Source organism: Melospiza melodia, chromosome 1 (genome assembly GCF_035770615.1).
Source record: "Melospiza melodia melodia isolate bMelMel2 chromosome 1, bMelMel2.pri, whole genome shotgun sequence".
Taxonomy (NCBI): domain Eukaryota; kingdom Metazoa; phylum Chordata; class Aves; order Passeriformes; family Passerellidae; genus Melospiza; species Melospiza melodia.
In genome coordinates, this window is record NC_086194.1 from 88,895,822 (window position 1) to 88,919,190 (window position 23,369).

The window sequence follows — 23,369 nt, forward strand, 5'->3', positions numbered from 1 at the left end:
CACAAAGGTCTATAGGAAATGACTGGTTGCACTACTGCAAGAGCTCTTATGCTTGGTGTAAAATGACTCATTTCCATCCATCTCATCTACTAACTGCACTCCTCCCTCTTGTTTTTAAATAATATTTTCTTTAAAGTATCTGGTCAAAACTCCAGAGTGACACCAGTGTTTCTGAAAGTTGTATAACATAACAATTACTAAAAAAAAAAACCAGCCATCAGTCACATGAATGTCCACTGATGATCATGCACACTCTCCTACTCTTTCCTCTCCTGTTATTAAAACTTGGTGCTCCTGTGACAGCCACCAAGATGACATACAGAACTACTGATGGGGCCCCACAAAAATCACTATTTTCTATTCACTTAATTACAGTCATACATGTTGAGCGCTTCTTTCTCTCCACCCCAGGATATACAGGCTTGCTTCTACGAAGATCATTTTGTATTGACTAACTACATAGAAACAGAAACAGCACAAATTATATTTTTTTTTTTTTAGCTAGAAACCAGTCTGTTCAGTATCACATGCTGCCAAAACAAAATAACAGTTTTCTCCTTGTCCCCCTAGGACAGCAACTCATAGGGTCACATTTAAAGCAATGCAGATAGTCACCAGGGCATCATTCACATCACCTGGATACTATTATAAAACCACATAGACAGCACAGAACAATCTTGGGTATCCACTTAGGATGCTACAACATTTTTCTAATGTTTGCTAACAGCTCCTCCAATCAACCATATGCAGAATATAGCAAGTGCTTATGCACAGTCTGCTCCACTTCACTAGTGGTGTGAAAGCTGAGAGCAGTGTAGCAACAGTAACTTTTGTTTAAAACTAGTGCACAATTAAGTGCATCTTCATATGGCTTAAGTGAGCTCCAGCTTCCTGGCTCTAGTAAATTCTCATTTTCTTTGTTCCTATTGCTCACGTGCCTATGATGTGCAAAACCTGCAATTCAATTACACCTGAACATGGCCAGAACTTGAACATGGTCAGAACTTCAGGCAGCAAGGAACCACACAAATAAACAAATAATCATGAGAGGGGCACAGGACAATCTTGCAAGCAGAGAACCCTAGAGAAAATAAACTCCTGTATAACATGAACTGTCACCTCTTATGAAATAAATAAAAATAGTAGCAGCAAGTGGCATTACAGGTAATATACAGTTTTTCTTTCTAAGATCACCAGGCTTTATTCAATAAGACTATAAAGCAATTTAGCACTTGGAAAAGCGAGTAATTCTGCTTCTGTCTTGATTGTGATATGATGAGTTCTAATACAGCAGCAGAGATATCCTGGCAATTATAGTTTTTGCTGTGCACAATGAAGTAGGTATTGAGTTAAGACTTTGTTTTCCCTAGATGAAAAATGGAGTCCCAGTCAGGAGTTTATCTTTGACTGTCACTTTTGAAACATGCTAAGCAAGTCTGAACTAATATGAGAAAAGGATTCTCCTCATTGTACTTTTTCTTTCGGAATAATTCATTAGCAAAATACTTTTCAGCCAGTACAGTCAAAGCCCTAGCTGGAGTCTCTTGCCTTATTTAAACAGATCCTACTAACTTTTCCTCTGTTATAATCCCCACTGCTATTTCACGTCAATCACTGTTCTAAAAGAAACCCAGTAAATCCTTTAAAAAAAAAAAAAAAAAAAAAAACACGAAAAAGCTCTGAATTACCATGTCAGTGACAATCTCTGTCATTAGAATAAAGAAGACTGGTACTTTTGAATGAGCAACTTCAAGGCTGTAAAACACATTCTTTTGTTACTTTTTCCTGTCTCCCCACAATTTTAAGATAAAGAAGAAATAAAGTCACTGCAGGGTAAGGAGCTGAACTTCTCTAAAACCACAGCCACCAGTTCATGGGCTTTTTATCAGGATCTTTCCCCCTCCACTCTCCATCTGGCCAAAAAAGAAAATAGGCACAAGATGACTTCCATGATTACCTAATAAATTTGATTTGTTGTTACATACAAAAGTTTCCTTGGACTCTGCCGTGGTATTTAGGACCAAACTTATTACTGGTGCTCACTTCAGAGTCACCAGAATACATAATTTATGACATCCATTCCGTTCAGGAAAAAAAGAGATATTGCTTTAATATCTATTAGTAATCTCTCAAGTTATTCATGGGGGAATAACTTGACAGATTACTAATAGATATTAATAGATACTCTTAGATACTAATAGATATTCTTCTTGTTCATAAAGGCTGAGATTTTTCCCTGATTCCTTTCAGGTACACCAGCAGATCCTGCCCCAAACCAGCTGATACACTGCCTGGAACGGGCTGCCTCCTCTCCATAGCTGTGCTGCAGTTGCCTTCCAGCAGTACAGATGTGTCAAACCTGATCTAGATTCTTTCCTTTCTTCTGGAAAAATGTTTATCCATCACAGCATTATCACCTCCTGGACACTACTTTATTCACGTGTTGTACATTTTATTCTCTCTACTGCTTGTAGACACTTTATGAATGCTGAACAGGAGAGTAAATCTGGGTGTCTGAGGATGAAGCCCAACCAAAACTGAAGCTAAGGTAGTCTTTGTAATACAAGCAGAAACAGCACCAGTGGGGCTGACATGTATTTCTACAAAGCTAGACTTTGTAACACCACGCAAGGTTCTTGTGTTGGCAGGCAGTAGTGACAGAGAAGCAGGGCCCAGCCCTGGCTCTTGAGCTGTTCTGTGTTTGTTCACATGCAATTCAAACAGCGATCCCCAGCCAAGGCTCACCAGCGTGGTCAGCAGTGGATCAGTATGCACTGGCACATGGACAGCTGGGCTATCCAACCCTCTCAGCCTCCAGCCAGAATGAGCCATGAGAGGCTGGTCCACTGGCTCAGCCTGGACTGCTGCCACAGCCCGGCTGGCAGCACTAGAAAGCTGCCACTCTCTCTCAACTATGCAACATGCTTGGGTTTTCCCTTCCCCACCCGTCATCCTCTAAAGATGTGAGGCTCACCCATCACTCTGACAAATGGCATGGAGTTCCAAAGGCTGACCACCCACACACACTGCCTCTGGTTTGCTATCTGCTTAGCACACCTGCAGAGCAGAGAGGGGAAAGAGGTCACCTTCAGCTCCAGCAGGAGACCTGCATTCACCCATTCCTCTCACCAACCACCAACCTCAAGTACAAGAAATGACACACAACAGAAGTATCCTTTCCAAAGCCTACCCCTCCAGAAACGAGAAATCGAGATTGCATTTGCGGTCTAAGGAAGAAAAATACTTCCTAAAACCCTTGATCTAATCTCAGCTGAACTGAATCTGTCTCAACTGAGCTTCATGTATCAGAGTCAGAAACAGTTAGAGACATGCCTGTAAAATCTCTTCTCCAGCCTCAGCTGGGTAGTCCTGGTAAATGTCCTGGGAACAGCAAAGATGAATATTGCAACACAACAAAAACACCCGGAGGGTATCGTAGCCTGATGAGGAATTATATTAGGCTCATTGAACCAACTCCTGGCTGATTAAAAACATTCAGCATTCACCATATAACAGTGTAGTAATTCAATAGTATTATTTGGATGTATTTTCATTTGCATAAATAAAGCCAAGAGAAACACCATTTCTGTGCCATAAATTGTTGCTCTTCAAGGTTTCTGAGAATACCACTTACTTTTACTTGGGAGCTGCTTAATAAACTATATTTATCATAATTTAGCCTTCTCTTGTGTGTGGTGCTCTAATCCTCCTGCAAGATCCCAAGGAGACAAATCATAGTAAATTACTAAACCTTTAATTTACTTTTGATTAAAAAACTTAAGGGAAGGAGAAGCAATACATACACGTGGGCAAACTGCTACAAAGGTAACAGAAACTTTGGAAGGTGGAACTGCTTGTCTCTTTTTCTTTTTAAGATTTCAAATGGACTAAAACAGGCCTTACATATGTTGAGAGGAGCTCTTATTCACTTAATGGAAACATGTGCTAGTCAGTGAAATAAATACTCCTGCTGATTTCAATGTTTGTGTTAGACTGAGTTAACTCTTTGTCACATGCATTTTTGTGCAGGAGACAATGAAGCATGAAGACAACATGGTTTCTTAAATTATGAAGATAAGGAACTTATATTCCAACTAAAAATGTAATCTGGCACAATGAAAGGGAAATTATCCTCTAAATATACCAGCATTACTACTCTTAACACTAAGCTAGAAAAATCATATAAAACCAAAAACTCAAATGGCCATCCAAGTTTTATAGTAACTACTTACTTCCAAGAATCAATCCTACACTTTTTCTTCCACACATATCCTTGTAAACAAATAATACATTTCCCAGGAATAGGTATAATAAAATTATCATAAAATGGAATAATGTATTTTTTCAGTATATACAAACATTACAGATTAGAAGCAAGTTTATATTAATTCTTTTGAAAAATCTCAACTTTAACACAGATAATGAATATGTCAAAGGTAACAGAATAAGAGAAAGCAACACTTCAAAATTTTTATGGGTTCCTTCTGTATGAAAAACTTGATGAAAAAAACAGCTTTAAAAATAGAGTTCTAAATGAAGTAGAAAACAACAGGCAAATTATCTTGACAAGGAAAAGGGCAGAGTCAAGATTTTGTGTTTTGAAACACAACACACACACCAGATCAGGTGGTGTAGCCAGAGTTAACAGAACAAGAGAAACAAATAACAAATAAAACAAGGCAACCTTTGACTGACATGAGCATCACCTCTGTATTACTCATTTCTGTGTTTTGGATTACTTATAAAGGCAAAACTTGAACTTCCTTCCAGTCAGTTCAAAAGAACCTAAAATAAAATCAACCCCAAAACGCAATCTTCATATAAACACAAGAAATAAACTCTCTTCAATTTCCTCTTTGAGTAGAAAGGAGTTAAAAGAAATAACTTTTCTATATAAGAGTCATCTCAATTTTAAAATACATGCTCTTTAGAAACTTTAACCTTTAAAGTCCTTAGAGTCCAGATCTAATTGTCTCAAAATTTAAATCCTAAACTACAGCTCAGCCCATGTGTAAATATGTAGCAGTGCTTTATCTGCTCCCTTTGCAGGACTGGGATGCTTAGTGAACCACCAGTTACATTTGCAATCACAAAGGAGGGTGGTGCATTGTTAGTCTGAAGATGCTAAGAAAGTGGCCAATATTTCTGTTGTCACTTGCTATAGATGATTCCTTTACAGCCAAGAGACGTGGTAGTCAACTAAGAACACCTAATTGCCACTCCATACTCCTCAACTTACATGGACTTTATATCAACTATTTAAAAGTACATGTTTTGCTGGTAGCCACCCAGGTGACTGCAATCACAGCTCCTCATACAGACAGGGTGGAACACCACAGATTTTCAGGGAAAATCGGGTCCTCTGCCCTATTACTTCTTCCCTTATAAACTGATCAGCACTGTCTTAGGTACACACATCTCTGGATGTGCCACATCTGTACATTTCTGGGTATCTGTACAATGTCTGAAGAACAGATATAAAAATTCAATCCCATCTTTCTCTAAAAGCCCACAACTCCACACCAGGTCCACGGAGCAGCAACTGAGCAATGCAAAATTTCAGTGTCTGCCATGTGAACAGGCCTCTCAACTTAGCCAGATGTGACAATCGGTTTTCCTGACTTACACTGGGGGAGTGTGTGTGTAGAAAACCATACACCAAAATTAAAACAGGGCAAACATGCCTCACTCTGTATTTAATTGGTCATCAATTTGTTTTATTTGTCTCATTCTGCATTTACTTTTATACATATACACACATATGTATGCATGTATGTGCAAATGTAAATCACTTGGATTGAGGGAGACAAAGGTGACCCAGGAGCTGCGATATAAAGCTGGGACTCAACCTCAGTTTCTTCAACAGGCAACCCTTGGGAAGTCAATAAAACTCAGAGGCTTCCTAATTTCTCACTAACATTATTTCATCTGAGACACGGTATCTTCATTAGAGATACTAACTTTACTCTCAGGTACCTGCCTAAATTGGGAGGCTCTGCTCCCCCTGCAGTCAGACATAGAAAGAGGCTGCCCAGCAGATCAATCCAAAAAAGCTCCACACATTCTGAAGGAAGCTTCCATCCAACTGGAAGACTTTCATTCTCTATTGAGTTTAAAAGGACAGTAGGGAAGCTCCCTTTAACTAAGGCAGCTGCACTCTTTGCCTGCAGTGTGCATGTGTGTCAGCCTCTGGTGTACTTCAGTTCCAGCCCACGACAAGGAATGATGGATGACACCCTGGAATGATCTCAGTGTGGTCTCAGGGGAGTAAGCACAGGAAGGGCTGGGAGAGTCAAGGTACTACAGTAGTTTGGTTGTACAGGAGACAGACAGTGAGCTAAATTGACCCTGAGAAATTTGGGATGCAGAGCTGTGAAGTTTATGCAGCAGATTTAAATCGCTTTGGGTCCATGCAACAGTTTTGCCTCATGTTCTTGGGAGGCCCCAGATGCTCAATACACCAACACCTCTGGAACTTTAATTTCACCTTGAAGGGTTTCAGGCATGTATTTTAAATTCATTATATTTACCCTTCTACACTACATCCATACAAACACATACAGCATTAACTATTTCAAGGTCCCCACAGAGAGCTCTTAGCACAGACAGAACATGGGCCAGCACACGACTGAAGCCACATGCACCATCTGCTCAAACACTTTAATGTAATTTACCAGGCAAGAGCTGAGCAGGAAAAAAAAAAAGCTAGATAAAAGAGATTAGATTTCCCCTAGTCCAAAATACCTCCTGCTGCTTGATATATGAACCTAATTCACCCATAACTAATATTTCATTTAAAAACATATTAATTTTTTTTTTTTAAAGTCCTGCGCCTGCAAGGTAACATTGACATAATTCTTCTGTTAACCTGCTGCCCATTGAGAACTGTCCAGACTGATAATCCTATTGCCAAAACCAAAAAAGGAGTGTACTACTTAAGAACTTGAAAGTTGTAACTTCCACTCAAATTGCAATTTTGATGAACTTCAATAAATAAAGAGTAAAAAGAAATATTTATTTACTGCAGCATTGAAGCCAAACAAGTTCTACATGTCAAGACTTGTATTTGGCTGAAGGTGGTAGCCCTGGGCCTAGTATTATTTGAATTTTGGGAAGAAGTCCTGCAACTGATCTGTCAAAGGGATGGATTTCAAATGGCAAAGACTTATACTTCAAGAATCAGGTTTCATAGACAACAATCCTCCAGCTTTTAAAACAAAAGCAATGATGTGAAGAACTCATGACAAACTCCTTTTGTCTTGTTCAACAGTATTAATAAAGATGTTTACACAGGGTTACCAATTTTTCCTCTATTAGAAATACTCACAAAATTAACAAGAAACTAGGACAACTACCTTAAATTCAGCTGGCATTTCCTCTTCCAAATCTCTACACCATTCACTACTCCTTTTAAGCTGACAATAAAAAAATAAAATTTAAAAAACCCCATAAATTAATAAAATCAGTTTATTAAGGCTGTAAATATCACTGTTAATTTCTGATGTGAAAGGTAGAAAAACCTGCATACAGCAGGAAAGTTCTACCAGTTCCTCTCACTGATACCCTAAATACAGCAGCCTTCATGATGCATAATTTTAGGAAATGAGACCTTAACCTGAGCTGCCCCCACCCCGAGCTGAGTGTCTGGCTGTGTGCCAGGATGCTTCAACATCCTCTAGCAATTAAAAGCCATCATCTGCAGCAGACATCATCCCAAAACCTTCCTTTTTTTTCAACTCACAGCTCACTAAAGGTCAACACTGCAAAATTAATATTAAAAATTATAAGAAAAGGAAAAAAAGAAGTCTGGAGAAGATGCAGGCAGGAGCGATCATGACTCAACATATGGATAGGCTCCCACATAGAGAGGGACTGTCTGACCAGCACTCTGGCTTGGAAAGAAGTCAGTGACAAGACCTACAACTGAAATCTAAACAAATATTGAGTGGCTTAAACAAGGAAAAAGAGAGAGAAAGACTCACTAACTCTTCTCACATGACAGAAGAGCTCTAACTGTATCTCTAAGTTGCTGGTCAGAACAAGAAAGAAGTGATTCCTCATGCAAGCTAGGCAAATTAAGACATTGCAGAGAGCAAACATTTACTGGGACTCAAACATTTCAACAAATGAATGGAAGAAAATTCCACAATGACTACTGCAAGCAAAGATTCCACTTTCAGCTCAGGAAAGACGCAGCTGCAGGAGCGTATCAGGGAAGGATCAGTATAGCCACGCCTGTTCTACTCACCTGTAGGCACTGGCTTGGGAATTCATCCTGATACAGCAATGCCTTGGACTTGAGGTTGCATCTAGTATGCCACCCTTACATTATTTTACTGTATACCTCAGGAGTTAAAAACATCATGAGAAGTCTTTCCAAAAAAATTACAGGATTCTCTTCTTTTTGCTGGTTGTTTGTGGGTTTGGGTTTGTTTTGGGGTGGGGAGGGAGAGTGTTTGGGTTTGGTTTTATTTTTAAATTATTTGGCTTATAGTTTCATGGTTTTTATGTAAACTTCAGTTCTGTTTACTTGCTTCCATCCTCAGCTAACATATTCTGCAACACTGAGCACTGAGAACATTGCCATTGATTTCCATCAGCAAAGGATCACACCCTAACTGCTTCCAATTTCACAGTTACTAAGCAACACTAAGTGATCACAGCCTCTGAGCAAGCAATGTCCTGTATTCAAAGGTTTGAATTGTAGAACTCCATAAAGACTTGGAACTTGGGCACCTACCAATGAACACCAGCTCTGCAAGTCTTAGATAACAAACTCTTGAAGTACAGAATTACATACCTTTGGTGCTGCTAATTGAAATTAGCTTTACTGAACCACAAAATTTCCTTGTACACTCATCATGGACCTAAAACTGGGAGTACTTTTAATATACTGCAAAGTTTTTTTGTATTTTGCCCAGGATTTACCAGAACAAAACCCCTTTTATTTATATTGAAATTCATACACAGCCCTCCTATTAAAGTTACATCTTCAGGGATAAAGATGAAAAAGAAAGCACACAAAACCAGGACATTAAACACCATCAGCCTTAGGGGAATAAACAACATCATCCCTTACAATTCAGTGCATCTTTGGAGTACTGAACATTTTTTTAATTATTCATAAAAACACTGTAAAAGGATTTCTGTTTTTCCTTTTAAATAGTATCATTGGTAAAAATATTATAACTATTAGAAAATAGTAAATAACACCATGCTCTTAATTTTTTTTTGTTGTAGGAGATTTTCCTGAATACAAACAACTCTTAAAAATAATCAATAGCTAAATTTGCTTTAATGAAGATGGTACTTGCAGCCTTTACTAAATTATACTTACTCATCTACACACCAAGACAACAGAAACCTTGTTTGCTGCAAACATGGAAAATCTGAATGGTCCAGAAGACTGTATCCATTACCCAGTGAATGACTAAGAATGAGACTGGCTGTTCTCCCTTGGAAAATCCTGATCTGGTCTAGCATTTAAAAAATGTGAAATTGCAAGGGTGAGAAAGTGCTATGGAAGCCCACGCACGAGAATGCTGCAAAATAAATTAAGTGCTGCAGAAACCTCTGGTGTTTCATGCACATCCATTCACACACTCACACAAATGTATACAGTAATTGTTTAGGGACACAGTTTAGCTCTTTTCACACCCATTAGAGGATCCTAATCATAAGAGTTGAGCAACATAAAAGCTTTTGAAGCAGAAAGCCTGGACGTTGGTGTGTTACATCAAATGGAAACAATATTACACAGAAGTCTTTCACTTCCGAGACTGATTAGAAGCTGTATTGTATTTACCACAATATGAAGATAATAACCTGAGAGAACATTAGCATAAATCATTAATTCATTGTGGGGAAACTCTGGAAGAGGATATATTTCTAAAAGGAAAATGATCACATTAAAATGCAAGCAAACTTTGAGGAAAACAAGCTGTGCCAAGTAAATGGTGCCAAAATTAAGCAATTCATAGTTCCCATACTTGGTCTTCAATAGGAAGAATTTAGAGCACATGAAAATACAACAACAGCTTAGCAAACCAATGGGAAAAAAATCAACTGAGTGTTACATTGGCTATCTGAAAGCTTGCTGTAATTACACAGATCCTATTCCAAAAGGCTCATGTACCTAATAAATAGTACTGGAAGACACTGAACAACACTAAGCACATATAAACTGTCCTGTGCTTCCTAAGAATTGTCTATCTCCAGTAAACAAAAGAGCAAGCATGCAAAATTCTCCATATAAAAAGTAATTAGAAAAATTAATCAATTTTTCCTCTCCTTCTTTAATAATTATGTATCAGTTTTAGAAAGCAAAATGGTCAGGTGACATTGCTCTGTAATAATTTCAATTAAAATATATGATGTTGCTTTTAATGCAATTTACAACCTCATAAGAAACCAACCTGACGAGAAAAGCAATAAAACAAAAGAAAAAAGCTACCCACCATTTACCCAGCGACCAAACAGCAATATAAAAGATATCACATTCCTCTTTCTATGCTTTAGATACAGAGGAGCATTTTGATATTCCAAATACTTAGGGATGTTATTTGCTATTGATACTTTTAAATCATTACTAAGAACGCACTTGACATCTCTTGGGAAAATAAGAAATGCTGCACACCTGAACTGGCAGGTTCTCTTTTAAAGCTGACTTCCCTCTGTCTCCTTACTGCACACAATAAAAGGCAAGCCTTCTGTTGGCAGGCTTCAGGTCACTTGCTCAGTTGCTCCCCCAAATCACAGCATGCAGGGCTGCATTCCACCTGAGGAGTATTTGTGGCAGCTGCCAGGCAGAGATGCCTGCGCTCACCAGGGTAGAAGGGGCATTCCAGGCTGTGAAGCTGATTGCACTGGAAGGGCTTGCTAACAGAGATGTCAATGAAGTAAAGGAGTTTCAGTACCTGAGTTAACAAGCTGCTGCTCCATGACCCCACAGCCCAGGACCTCCATCCATTCTCCTTGGAAGTTGATCTCCATCTCAAAGGAAGGGTGAGTAAATGGGAAGTAGCAATCTACCCATCTGACTTGCAGTCCTGTAGCAGTGTTTAAAAAATAAATACATATGAAAGGGTGTATGCTTAAAAGGCCATCCCTCCAATCATCTGTAAAATTTGTCCTTCAACTAACGACATGAATTACAGCAATCCAGAGAAAATAAAGAGCAAACAAACTAATTTAAAACACTTGTGTGAGGTGATAAATCTTAAAACCTGTGGAAAAAAATGACCATGTCTTTTCTAATATGAAAAATGCTTTGTGCAATTCAAGCACCCTTTGAAACCAAATCAATCATTTGTCAAACTCTGGTAACCACCTGGCATCAAACAAAAATGAGCCAAGATAATGGAAAAGTCAGTAATTTTGTTATTCTTTGCACCAGGAAATGACAAACTGCTTCTCACAGGAAAAACTAGCTAAGTCTTTAATTTTTACTTAGTATTTTATGGATTGTCTAGACAAGTAATTTTTTTTCATCAAAACTTAATTAAAATACAGAGCTATTCTCTCTGTATATGTTTAAAAGTGAAAGTTAAAAATGGATATTAATATACACAAATAGAAATATATTTTCACAGAGTTGTACATTATTAAGGTATGCAACACATGCACAGAGTATTCTCAACCTGGTAGGTGAGGGGAAAAGCCCCACTTGGCAATTCCCCACCATGCCCCCCAGCTCAGCACCTCTGCAGATACCACTGTGCAGAGCAAGCAAAGTCCCAGCATCTCAGAGCAGTGCAGCCAGAAGAGGACAAGGTCTTCCTTCCCAAGGTCTTCAGTGCTGCCTAAAGCAGAATTGTTGTCAAAGTGCTCATTATATTGGATGAGTTTTAGTTCTTCTAATGATTTACAGATGCTTTGCTTCACTAATTTTTTTTCTAACCATTAGTTCTCAGGAAAGAAGTCTCAGAAACATGAACCATAAAAACTTGATAGAGAACCGAAATACAAATTCTGCAAGCTAAGCTATTGCCTTAACCCCAAACATATCTTCTCTTCAATTAAGCCAAATGCTAATCAGAGTCAGGATCACTAAGAACCAGGCAGATCCAGCTTCAAAAATAAAGAGCTGAACCTTATTTTTGAAAGGCAAAGGTAGTGTGAGTGACAGCAACTGTTAAAACTCCTGGTTTGATCTTCAGATTTTTTTTGAGATGTTTCATAAGAGGAATGTAAAACATGAAATTTTATGATTCATACTAAAAGTTTTTAAAATAAAAATATTTAAAGCAGCCTCAAAAACTAGATCTTCATTAATTACTTCTGAAAACATGAAAGTAGCTACAGAAACTGAAACAATAAATTACAACAAAGATGTATATGCATGGCCAAAACATAAAATACTTCCTAACAGTCACAGGAAACTTTTCTAGATGCCATGAAAAAGGAAATGGCAAGGCAGATTTCAAAGCAAACAGACTGGCACTTCTAGATTTTCTCTGATTTCTTAAATACCAGTCTCAGGAAAGAATATGAGTAATGGAAAATCTTTTTGATAATTGTATAGACAGAACTCAGAAAACCAGAAGTATTTACAATAGTTTCATTCACAATTGTAGGGTGACAGCAATCACTTTATTGCTCCTTTTTACCTGCATGACAATTAAAAAAATACATAGATGAAAAGAGTCACGCATATACAATAATATAGTGTGCAGAAAACTTTTTTTAATTTCCTGATCTTGGCATTTTTAATCCTTGGGCTGTGCACATATAAAATATTCTCATTTAGCTTGCAAAATTTGCAAATGCAGCAACTACTTTAAATATTCAACTAGTTTGCATTCAGTAACAACATTCAGATAATTGTTTCTTATTAATCCTCTGATTACTTAAAAAATGAAGCTCTGTGAAAAAAAGGATTTCTCAGCTGTTTGTTCTTAATTAAAATAAATTTTAAAAGGTAAAAAAAGAATTTAAAGCTCTTTTTATTTTTGAATTTTAATGCATATTAGTACTTAAGAGGCTTCTGGTTTAAATGCAAATAAGCAAACAAACAACATTCTGAATAAACCAAAACAAATTCACAATGAAGAGACAACTCTCACCTTCATTCTGTTCTCTAAATTAATAGTTAATCCCACATACCACAATAATATTATTCATACAGTATCCAGGCCATTGGGAATACCTCTGTAGTTTATATTCAAGTGTTCTTTCAGACTTTTGGCTCTAGAAGACTTTACTGAAAAGCAGAGGGTGCTCAGCCTTTGGCAACATCAACTGCATTTCTATACAGTGTCACAGAACAAATGGGTACATTTATTATTTAGATACAAAATATTGTCTTGGTGCTCAATTTATTCCCAAGGAGTAAAGGGCATTGCTTACACTCAGCAAATTAAACCACTAAGGACTCTAAAGGATTATGATGATTACGCTTCCTGTAGTACTATGTAATTTTCCTGATTTGGCCTAGTTTATTTCTTCACATACAGACTATGAAATACTGGCAAAATTGATCTTTTCTAGAAATTTTAGGAGGCCAAGAGACATATCTCTCTTAAAACAAGCACTTACAAGAGCACACTGCTGAATCTAATCAAGGCCTGACCACTACATACAAACTTTTCCTCTTCAAAGAAATTATTTGTGTTATCAGACATAAATACACCTGCTCATTTCAGAGCCTCACAGTGCTCATGAGAGTCCTTCCAGTGGGTAGAGGTCCATTCATAATTGTGCTGGGTTGAACACCAGGATCCCAGCAAAACTGCTCTACCACTGCCCTCCTCAACAGGACCAGGGGTACAAAATTTAATGAAAGGCTCATGGGTCGAGATAAGAGCAGGAAGAGATAACCCAGCAATTACAGTCATGGGCAAAGCAGACTTGACTTGGGGAAAGTAGTTCCATTTATTACCAATAAAATCAGAGCAGGATAATGGGAAATAGAAACTAAACCTTGAAAACAACTTCCCCCATCCCTCCCTTCTTCCAGGCTCAACTCCACTCCCAAAATCTCTACCTCCACCTCACCAGCAGTGGGGATGGGGAATGGGGACTGTGATCAGCTCATCCCTCATTTTCTCTGCTACTTTTCCCCTGCGCCACCAAAGACAATCCTTCATTAATTGCACCAGCATGAGACCCTTCCACAGCACACAGTCCTTTAGGCACCTCCTGCTCCAGCACGGGTCTGTCCACAGGGCCACAGGTCCTGCCAAGCCTGCTCCAGCACAGGCTTCCAACAGGGTTCCAGCCTTCTTTGGGACTCTACCTGCTCTAGCATGGGGCCCTCCATGGGCTGCAGGTGGACCTCTGTATCTCCATGGACCTCCATGGGCTGGAGGGGCACAGCTGTTTCACCATGGGCTGCAGGGGAATCTCAGCTCAGGCACCTGGAGCACCTCCTCTCCCTCCTTCTCCATTGACCTTGCGTCTCAACCAAGGTATCTGAAGGGCTGCTCCTCACACATGTTCTCATGCACCTCCCTGGCTGCAAATTGTGCAGGATTTTTTCTTGTCCCTTCTAAAGTGAGTTATCCCAGAGGTGCTACTGCCATCCCTGATGGGCTCAGCTTTGGCCAGCAGTGGATCCACCCTGGAGCTGGCTGGCACTGGCTCTGTCAGACATGGAGCAAACATCTGGCAGCTCCTCACAGAAGCCACCCCTGCAGCCTCCCTGCTACCAAAACCTTGCCATGCAAACCCAATACAGTAACTTATATGTCAGATCAGTATGGAAATAGTGAATAATTACTGTTATTTCTGAACACTGAATACATGTAAAGAATTGGTCATAGCCTGCACTCAAAAGTAATGGTGTTATTAGATATTAAGCTAAACAAGTGCTAGCCTAATTGAGTCTCATAATGAAAAAGGCTTGACCAAAGGCACTGAAAAAGAAAGAAAAGAAAAAAGAACAAACCAAACACATTAAAGCAGCCTATTACTACACTACAGCACAGAAGCAACAAAGCCTGAGACCCAGATGGTCTTCACTGACCAGAAATTCTCTTTGTTGCTGTGAGGATTATTTTTAGAGACAAGGTTATGGAAGAAAAAGGAGAGGGGTGCAAGGAGGGTGCTGGGAAGCACAGAAGGTATTGAACTGTGGCCTCTTGAGGTGTGTGTCAATTTGTAAGTACTCTGCACCTCATTGTTTCAGATAATTCATCACACTTGCAGCAGACAGGAGCTGGCTGCCCATATAAACCTCACATTTTTCAGAAGTTATTAGCCAGACCATTATGTCCTTTATAATTTTTTTTTAACTCATTACACCCATAGATCTCCATGCACTCAAAGGAGGTCTCAGTACAAGAGAATTAAGAAGGAGAATGAGCAGAACATGTTTGATTTAAAAGATATCCAGTGGCTGTTCAGTGAGAATCAGCAGTGGCAAAACCATCAGTCAAAGCACAGTATTACTCACTCTCCTGCCTTCCCTTACCAGTGCCTAGGAACTGGGTAGATAAATACGGGATAGCAGTGAATTTTGAGCCATTTCATGTAAAGCAACAAATCACAGAATCAGCACACAGTCATTATTTTCTATTTGCTATAGTAAGATTACTTCTGAATCTCCCAGAGTGCAGAGATCTTTTGGCAAGCTACAGAGGGGTTGGAGAAAGAACCATAGCTGAAAAAGGCTGGCTAATTTGTATGGAAATTTTGGACAGCCTTGTTTCTAGGTAACTAAAATGAGAACTAACAGACTACCTACACTGGCAGAGCTGTATGGGGAGATGTGTAACTTAAATTAGTGGATTTTAAGTGTGCATCCTATGGAGGTTACAGAGGAAAACTAAGAAAAGTCTAGGTGTAGTATTTGAAAGAGCTTCCTGACAGAAAAATGGAAGAAACTGAAAGACAGTTACTCGTAGAATGCAAAACCAGGCATGTTATACCAGCAGAAAATGCCATAAGAACTACTTTACATTGACAAGTTTTTAAGACAACTGACTGGATACTCCAGAACTTTCCTCCTCCTCTAACATCTTACATTCCTTTGTCTGTTGGCAAAGCCAGAAAGACATAAAAGGACAAAATTTTGTAATAAGGGTAAATGCAGATTCTGTGAAGTCTATGACCTTCCTGAGGACAACACAGTGATTTCCAAACAACTTTGTTTTGTCAATGCTGAGTTGTTCAAATAGTGTGGCAGGAGCCAGGTAGAGCCCAACTGTCTCATTAAATATTATAAAAACTAACCTAAAACGCCACACACACAAAAAAATAAAAAATGCAAGTCAGTGGTATGACCTTTCTGCAGAGATCCTCAATCTATCATCAACCTGAGCTGTTAAATTCCCAGAGAAGCACTGCAGAAGCACAGCTTCCAAGTCCAGGACTTCAGGTACAAGTAAGTTTATGCACAACTAACATGTACAGCAGGCTCAGTCTACAATCCAAACAATCTGCCTATAATAAACAGTCGACTGTATGACAATGCAACATTTTGGCCACTGCAGCTGTGGTCATGCTATCCTGCTAGAAAAGATGTGCAACTTCACTACAATATTCTGCTGACAGTACAGGTTGTAAAGAATAGAAATGATGCCAAGGATAAAGGAATTAAATTTTTACTTTTAACAGAACATGGTGCCTTATGAAATACCCACATATAGGAAAAACAAACATTTTCCAAGAGCAGCACATTTAAACACATTTTAAATATTAAGTTAAAATTTACAGGAGTCAAGATACAAAAAGTAATCAAGAGTACCATGTAAAGTAAAGAGTAAAATGCTAGTTAAAAGATGACAGCTGTCAAAAGACAAATTTATTTATGTGTGCCTCAAGACAGTTGCAGTGCACCAATGTCATATACCTCGTGCCTAACATGAACTTTGAATATTTTGAATTCCTGTATTTCTATGAATGGGGCAGGGGGGAAATACACATATATATACACATACATAAGTAAATTTAAATTTAAAACCATATTAAATTTAATTCAAACTATATCTTGTGTTTGTATTCCAGGAAAAATGTTGGGGGTGTAGAAATAGAAAACTCCAACAGTAAAAAGGTGGCATCACCTTTAGTTTGTACATTTTAAATAATTTATGAATATATTTTAATGTCTTTATAGCTAATGGGTGGACTGTATGACAACTAGTAATAGCCAACATGCTGACGCTTAAAGTGCAGTATCTGTCAACAGTCAGAGAAGGATGCCACTACAGTCTGAGATACCACTAATAACTCTGAGAAATTGCTCACTTTAAACATCCTCAGCATCTGAGGTTGATCTAAATGCATCCTTTTACTGTTACCCACTTTCATCCCAATTTTGTATGTTTCAAAAGATCACTGTTAAGTAATATACAGCTACAAGAGGCTTTGAGCTGAGGAACTTCAAAATTTTTGTTCAGGTGGAATAGAACAGTAACTGGTAAAAGTTTTGCATGCTATAAGTCAACTTGAAAAATTCAGAAAAATATTCAAGCAGTCGTATCTAGAACTTGGTATCATTATCAATCCACTCTTGTAACTACTGCTCTAAGTGCAGTAAACATCTTAAAACACATTAGAAAGTAGGCAAGATACCTCATGCATTCTAATACCATCCAGTATTTCCTCAATAGAAAAACGAATCAGCTCAGAAGAGCAGTCTCCTTGCCAAGAAATAACATTAATGTAGCAATTTTGACTCAGGCCATTTATAAATTCAGCTCCTGAAACTGAAAGCAGGTATTTCTGAGGAGAGAATACTTCATTCATATACACATCCATTACCCTTTCTCATTCCACTGCAAGTACCAAAAAACAATTACTGTTCAGCTTGATATGGACGTAGCAAACACGGTCTGCCCTCAGCTGGAAGGTTTAATTTATCCACACAAGGGATGCAGCACATGGACACATGCACCCCTTCTCTGCTCCTGGTGCAGGATCTGAGTGCTGCTCAGCTGCACCCAAGCTCTGCTGCACCCATACTCCATCCCTCCAGGGACACAGGAGGCCCACAAGGACGAAGCAGAAGGGGTCCTGCAGAGTTTTGTGCTGGAGCTGCCTCTCCTTGCAGGACCCACCTCTCCTTGCAGGACCCACCCTGTGCCTTCTGCCAGACCACTGCTTGCAGCTGGGTCTCCACACGTCCCCACCTGCATTTGTGCCCACCACATTACTCTGACACGCTGCACACCTAAACATTTTCACAAAAACCTGCTGAGTCAACAGAGGGTTGTGTGCATCAGTATTCAGGAAAACCCAGAGAGGAACGCGTGGCCTCTTGGAAAAACCCATCTGGCTATTTCATATCACCAGCTGCCAACACAACGCCTAAGCCTCCTGCCTATGTTATGCAGCAAAATGTTTCTCCAAAGCCCCAATGACTACAGGCATGAGCAATCTGGGGGAAAAGGTGCAAGAACCCACCGTCACCAAAGATGTGAGTCATGAGCTTGGTGAGCACTTGCTTCAGGTTGAACTCCACCAGCCTCACCGCCTCCATGGTGTGACACTCCTGCTTGTGTGCAGTGCGATGGCCTTGCTCAAACAGCTGTAAACCTTCACCGTCTTTAATGCTGGAGAACAACTAGAACAAAACCACAAAAACACCGTGTTTTGCATCAGTACCTTCTGAACGAAAATAGAGAATGAAGTTTCATTGATTTAAGTGGGAATCTTACCTGATAAGTCTACACTGTGAAAAACAAACAAAGACTGTGACTTTCTACAAATTCTGTTCACTAAATGCAGAGATGAATCTCTGTAAGAACAAAAATGTTCAAACAATTAAATCTGGTTTATTTCTATCATCAAATAATATTATTAGCTATAGGAAAATAATAATTTACAAAATAAAGCACGTCTCCTTTTCTGATTCAGTTACTTTGGAAGTTACCATGCAGAACGAAGTACTCTGTACAGTGTATGTAAATTACACCCCAAAAACTACAAAACACAATGAACTCCATGGCATTTATCAGAACTTCAACTCTTTTAGTATTTGGACGATGTAAAAGAAACACCAAAACAGAAACAAAAACAGAAACACAAAACCAAAACAAACCCAACCCAACCAACCCCAAACAAAAAAGAAACCCAAACAAAAAAAAGCCCAAACCAAACAAACAAACAAAAAAACCCAAAACAAACTCTGGCAGTTTAATGAGACTTAAACTGTTTACAGTTGATTCATCATGGGTACAAGTTTATATTCATTTAAGGACTACCATTTTCCTGTATGTTCCTACACAGCATGATTTCTGTGAACAAGAATTTTGTCTATGGGGCTTGTAAGGATTCATGATCTCAAGAGAGGGTTTTCCAGATAAGTTATAGAGCACAGGGACAGCTGTTTTGGGATGTGTCAGACTTGCTCTTCATTCACACACTGCTCACCACCACATCTGCTGCAAGTTGAAGATTTCTGCTTTCTGCATATCCCCATATGTTTCTGGCCACGTGATCCTGGCCAGATACACACCAGCAAATCTCTATCCTTTCAGAGAAACCAATAAACACATTCATTAAACAACATTGTTGGAGGCTCTGTGTCCTGGGAAGACAAGCAGGCAAATTCACAATCTAAAGAGTATTTTTGTTGGAGATCCTTACAGCTGTACAAATCCCCCATATCTGGGGTGCAGTCTGGAGGGTAGGGAGAGCCAGTTGTGAAAGTGTTTCTAGTGCTCTTCCTACCCCTCCTCCTCTACCTTCCCCTAGTCAATCAAGCACACACAGAGGGGAAAAAACACACACTGAGATTTTCTTTCCATTAAGCCTTCCAACATAAATAGCCCTTACTCAGGAGATGCCACGAATAACCTTAACAACTCATGGATGCCCACAGAAGTTGTTTTAACCACAGTTTGATGCCTTCAGAACACTAAATGCTCTAAAGAAAAAAGTTCAAGTGAATCTCTGGTATTCCACAAATGCTAGACACAATTAATTAGGACTAGTTTCTAGAACATTTCCTACAGACACAATGAATGAAGAGTCTGAGTTTAGACAGCAGGCAAACTAGCACCACAGTGGATTGAAGAAAGAGAAAGAAATGAAATCCAGTAGCATTTAACTTTGTATTGCTAGTCACAAGGAGATTGCTGGCCAACTTAGAAAACATTTATTCTCTTAATCTTCTTAGTGTGCAGCAGAAAATACTAAATTAAAAAGGGAACTAATAAATACCAAATAAAATTATTCTCCACCAGTCTAACAAAAATGCCTTTACTAACCAAAAGACAGCAGCTTGACAAACAGAGTATCACACTTTTAAATAACAGATTCTTTATTCAAGTGCTCATCTGAAAGATTAAACCCCCTTCTTCTTACTGACATTAATCCTACCCTGACTGGAACAAGAAGATAATACCCACCCTACAACTAATTTGCTGTCAGCAAGGCAGATCGGTCACCCAGCATGTGGTTTGGAAAGCTGGGGGAATTCAGAGAGGCCAGCACTAGCCTAGGGAGGATAATTGTCTTAGGCTCATCTGGTGGCCAGTGGAGAGACACAGGATCCCTCAGAGAGGAACACAGAGTGGCCAAATTAGGTTCCTGCTCTGAACAACCCTACACAGGTAGCTATTTTTTCTATTGACTGACTCATTCACTCACTAAGCCAGAAACACCCTTCAGGCAACAGAGATGTTCCCTCCTTTGACCAGAATACACTGTATTTACACATTAGAAGGTACATTTGTTATTTTACCTATCAGCAGATTTTAGGACATGAATCTCTCTTCCTCCTTTTTCCTTTCACTCCTCCCTTCAGCTTAAGACTGGCTCCTCAGACAACTGAAAACAACAGTCTGGACACTAGCCTTCAAAACACAGCATACTTGTATCAACAAGTACATAGAAATACTTTTCCTTACCGTTGTATTATTTCTGAAATGTTGATAACACAATTACAGTCTAAAGCAAAATTCTATTCCAGTGGTTTATATCAGATGTGGAAACAAAACACATGCAAGAACAATTAAATACATTGAGTCATAATGCAGCCCTGTCACCTGCCCGAGCCCTAATCCTGCCAAACCAGTCACAGGCACCATCTCCAAGTGTCTCCAAGTCATAGGTTCCTACTCCAAGCCAAGTGAAAATGGTGAAGTTCAGCTTAGTAATCAAATATCAGCACACTAGCAGCTCCAAGAGATGAGCTGGCACTTGGAACAGGGCTGGGTCACTTTGGGCACAGGTATGACTCCAGTCTGTTTCAGACAGGCTCTGGAAGCACAGCCATAGGGAAGTCCCAGAAACAGGCAAGACAACAGCTCCCCCTTACAGTCAGGCACCAAGAGGCTTTGGTATTCTCCACAGAGGCTCCATCAGCTGCAGATGGGATTATACCAAGAGAAAAAAAAGAGATACCTTACAGTTGTATTAATATTTATTCCTGACTTCCCATTCACTGACATTGCTATGTCAATATGAGCGGCTTTAAACCGATACGCCAATTCCACTACTACAACGACTGAACTGTGCTAAGTACATGTCTTGGATTAGAAACACTTCAACATTTCTGTACACATAAAGCCAGGAAAGTCAAAGCTTGAATAAAATGAAGAATCACCTACAATCGCTCCTTTTTGATTTTTCTCAAGCACATATCTGAGCAAATGGAGAAAAAAAATACCTAACATCTTGCATAAAGCACTGACACGTGCAAGATGACATTTTCACGTACATTCATTCCTTCAGTGCAGACTAAAACAGCATGCACTATCTTATTGTATTGAATACAATCAGTCACTACTACAAGCAGGAAAGAAATTTCCTGTAGTCATAAATCGAGTACCTGTGTGTCTGTCTAGTGTAAGGACAAGAAGATTTTTCTTTGAGTGAAGGTGTGCAAAATATTGAATACTGGATCACCATGAAAAAGTCAAAAAAATTAACACTTCCCAGGATTTATCAGCATATCTGACTGATGCTGCATTACAAAGGAAAAAGCAGAAAGGAATTGAAGTGACCTAACCATATGGCATGAAGTTTAGTCAGTTTATCTCATAATAAAAATAAATTAAAATTTGATAACATGTAAGGGCAAGAAGACATGGAGTTTTAACTGGACAAGTACAAATAGAGCTATGGTCCTTCAAAAGCACACTCCAGCATTTCTCAGCCTGGCATGAAGGGCAGAAGTCACAGTTGTGATTTAAACAAAGACCTCAACATTTCCTCAATAATTTGACAGACTTTTTAGTCTCATATCTCTTCATTATCCATACGCTTAGTATTCAAAATTAAGGATCTCTTTGCAGGATGGCATCTAGAGTTTCAGATCAGAGACATCTGTAACTATATCCTGTCTTTCCACAATGCAGTTGTGTATTCGTCCTGCCACTCATGCATTCACCAGTGATTAAGATAATGAATAAATCATACTCATGTACTTATACTCTCAGGCAAACAAGCATTTAAAATTATCTCCGTATGAGGATCTGCACGTGACTACACCAAACCTTGACACACCACATAAATTTTGTCTCACTGGCCCTGATAAATATCTCTAAAAATGAACCAAGAGCTGCATTCTGAATCCACTTACAAATAGCAAACCCTTCCCACAACATTTTAAATGGGCTGTGGAACTCAAGACTCAACCAATGGATCAGGAATAATGAAGATGATGCCACTTACAGAAGGCTCCCACTTACAGAAGGCTCAAAGAGAAAATCTAATTTTAGTGTCAGTCAGCCTCCAAGGTGTAACTATGCAGCCAGCTTCAGGTACCAAAGATATACACAGCCACACGACAGAAGGCTCTTCACTGCATATCAATAAGGATTTTTGGGGGCAGAAAATGACAAAAAATTTACTTCAACCCACAAGCTTGAAGGTGATCAGCCTAATTTCTACATCCTTCCATTCTAGTTCTCCAATTACAGCAAAGAAAGGTAACTTCTGTTGTTTTTTGGGGGTGGAGAGCTATTTTTGGTGGTTTTTTAACCTAATCAAAGTGTTTTTGTAAGAAAAGAAAAAATTATAACGATGTTTCCAGAAAGAAAAAGTGACACTGCTACACAGACACCTGATATAGTGAGACATCTATCATAAACTTCTGGTTTTGTAGCAGTAGTAATTCCTTGACTTTTAAGTACCTTAGACTTCCCAAATACACTTGTGGACATTTTCCTCTTTTTTTCTTCTCCTGCACAATTTAAATATTGCATTGAATAGATTTAATGGCCTTGTTCTGAAAAGCTTTGTTGGTTTGTTTGGTTTTTTTTAGCTGGACAACAAAAAGTAAGACAAAGTCTGAAAAAAAAAAATGAAGTCTTTGCAGTAAAAGATGCACCCTCAGTTTTCAAACTTTCTAGACCATGGATCACTATGAAAATCTAACAGACCTTCTGATGCCCTCCGCTGTCAAATTTTTGACTAAAAATAACAAAGAATACAGTCTGGATCCTCGGATCAGTGAAGATCTATTTATTATGGCATGA

The 23,369-nt window shown here is 38.9% G+C and overlaps 1 protein-coding gene across 2 annotated transcripts in view; it reads right to left on the bottom strand.

Annotated features, from left to right (window-relative positions):
- FARS2 (phenylalanyl-tRNA synthetase 2, mitochondrial) overlaps positions 1 to 23,369 on the bottom strand; it is a 233,475-nt gene that overhangs the window by 151,175 nt on the left and 58,931 nt on the right. For both annotated transcript variants that reach the window (XM_063161288.1, XM_063161294.1), the window contains 2 exons: positions 18,346 to 18,505; positions 10,917 to 11,048 (listed from right to left, as the gene is read on the bottom strand). In XM_063161288.1, the coding sequence (XP_063017358.1) occupies positions 10,917 to 11,048; positions 18,346 to 18,505 (292 nt within the window). The remainder of the gene's footprint in view (positions 1 to 10,916; positions 11,049 to 18,345; positions 18,506 to 23,369) is intronic.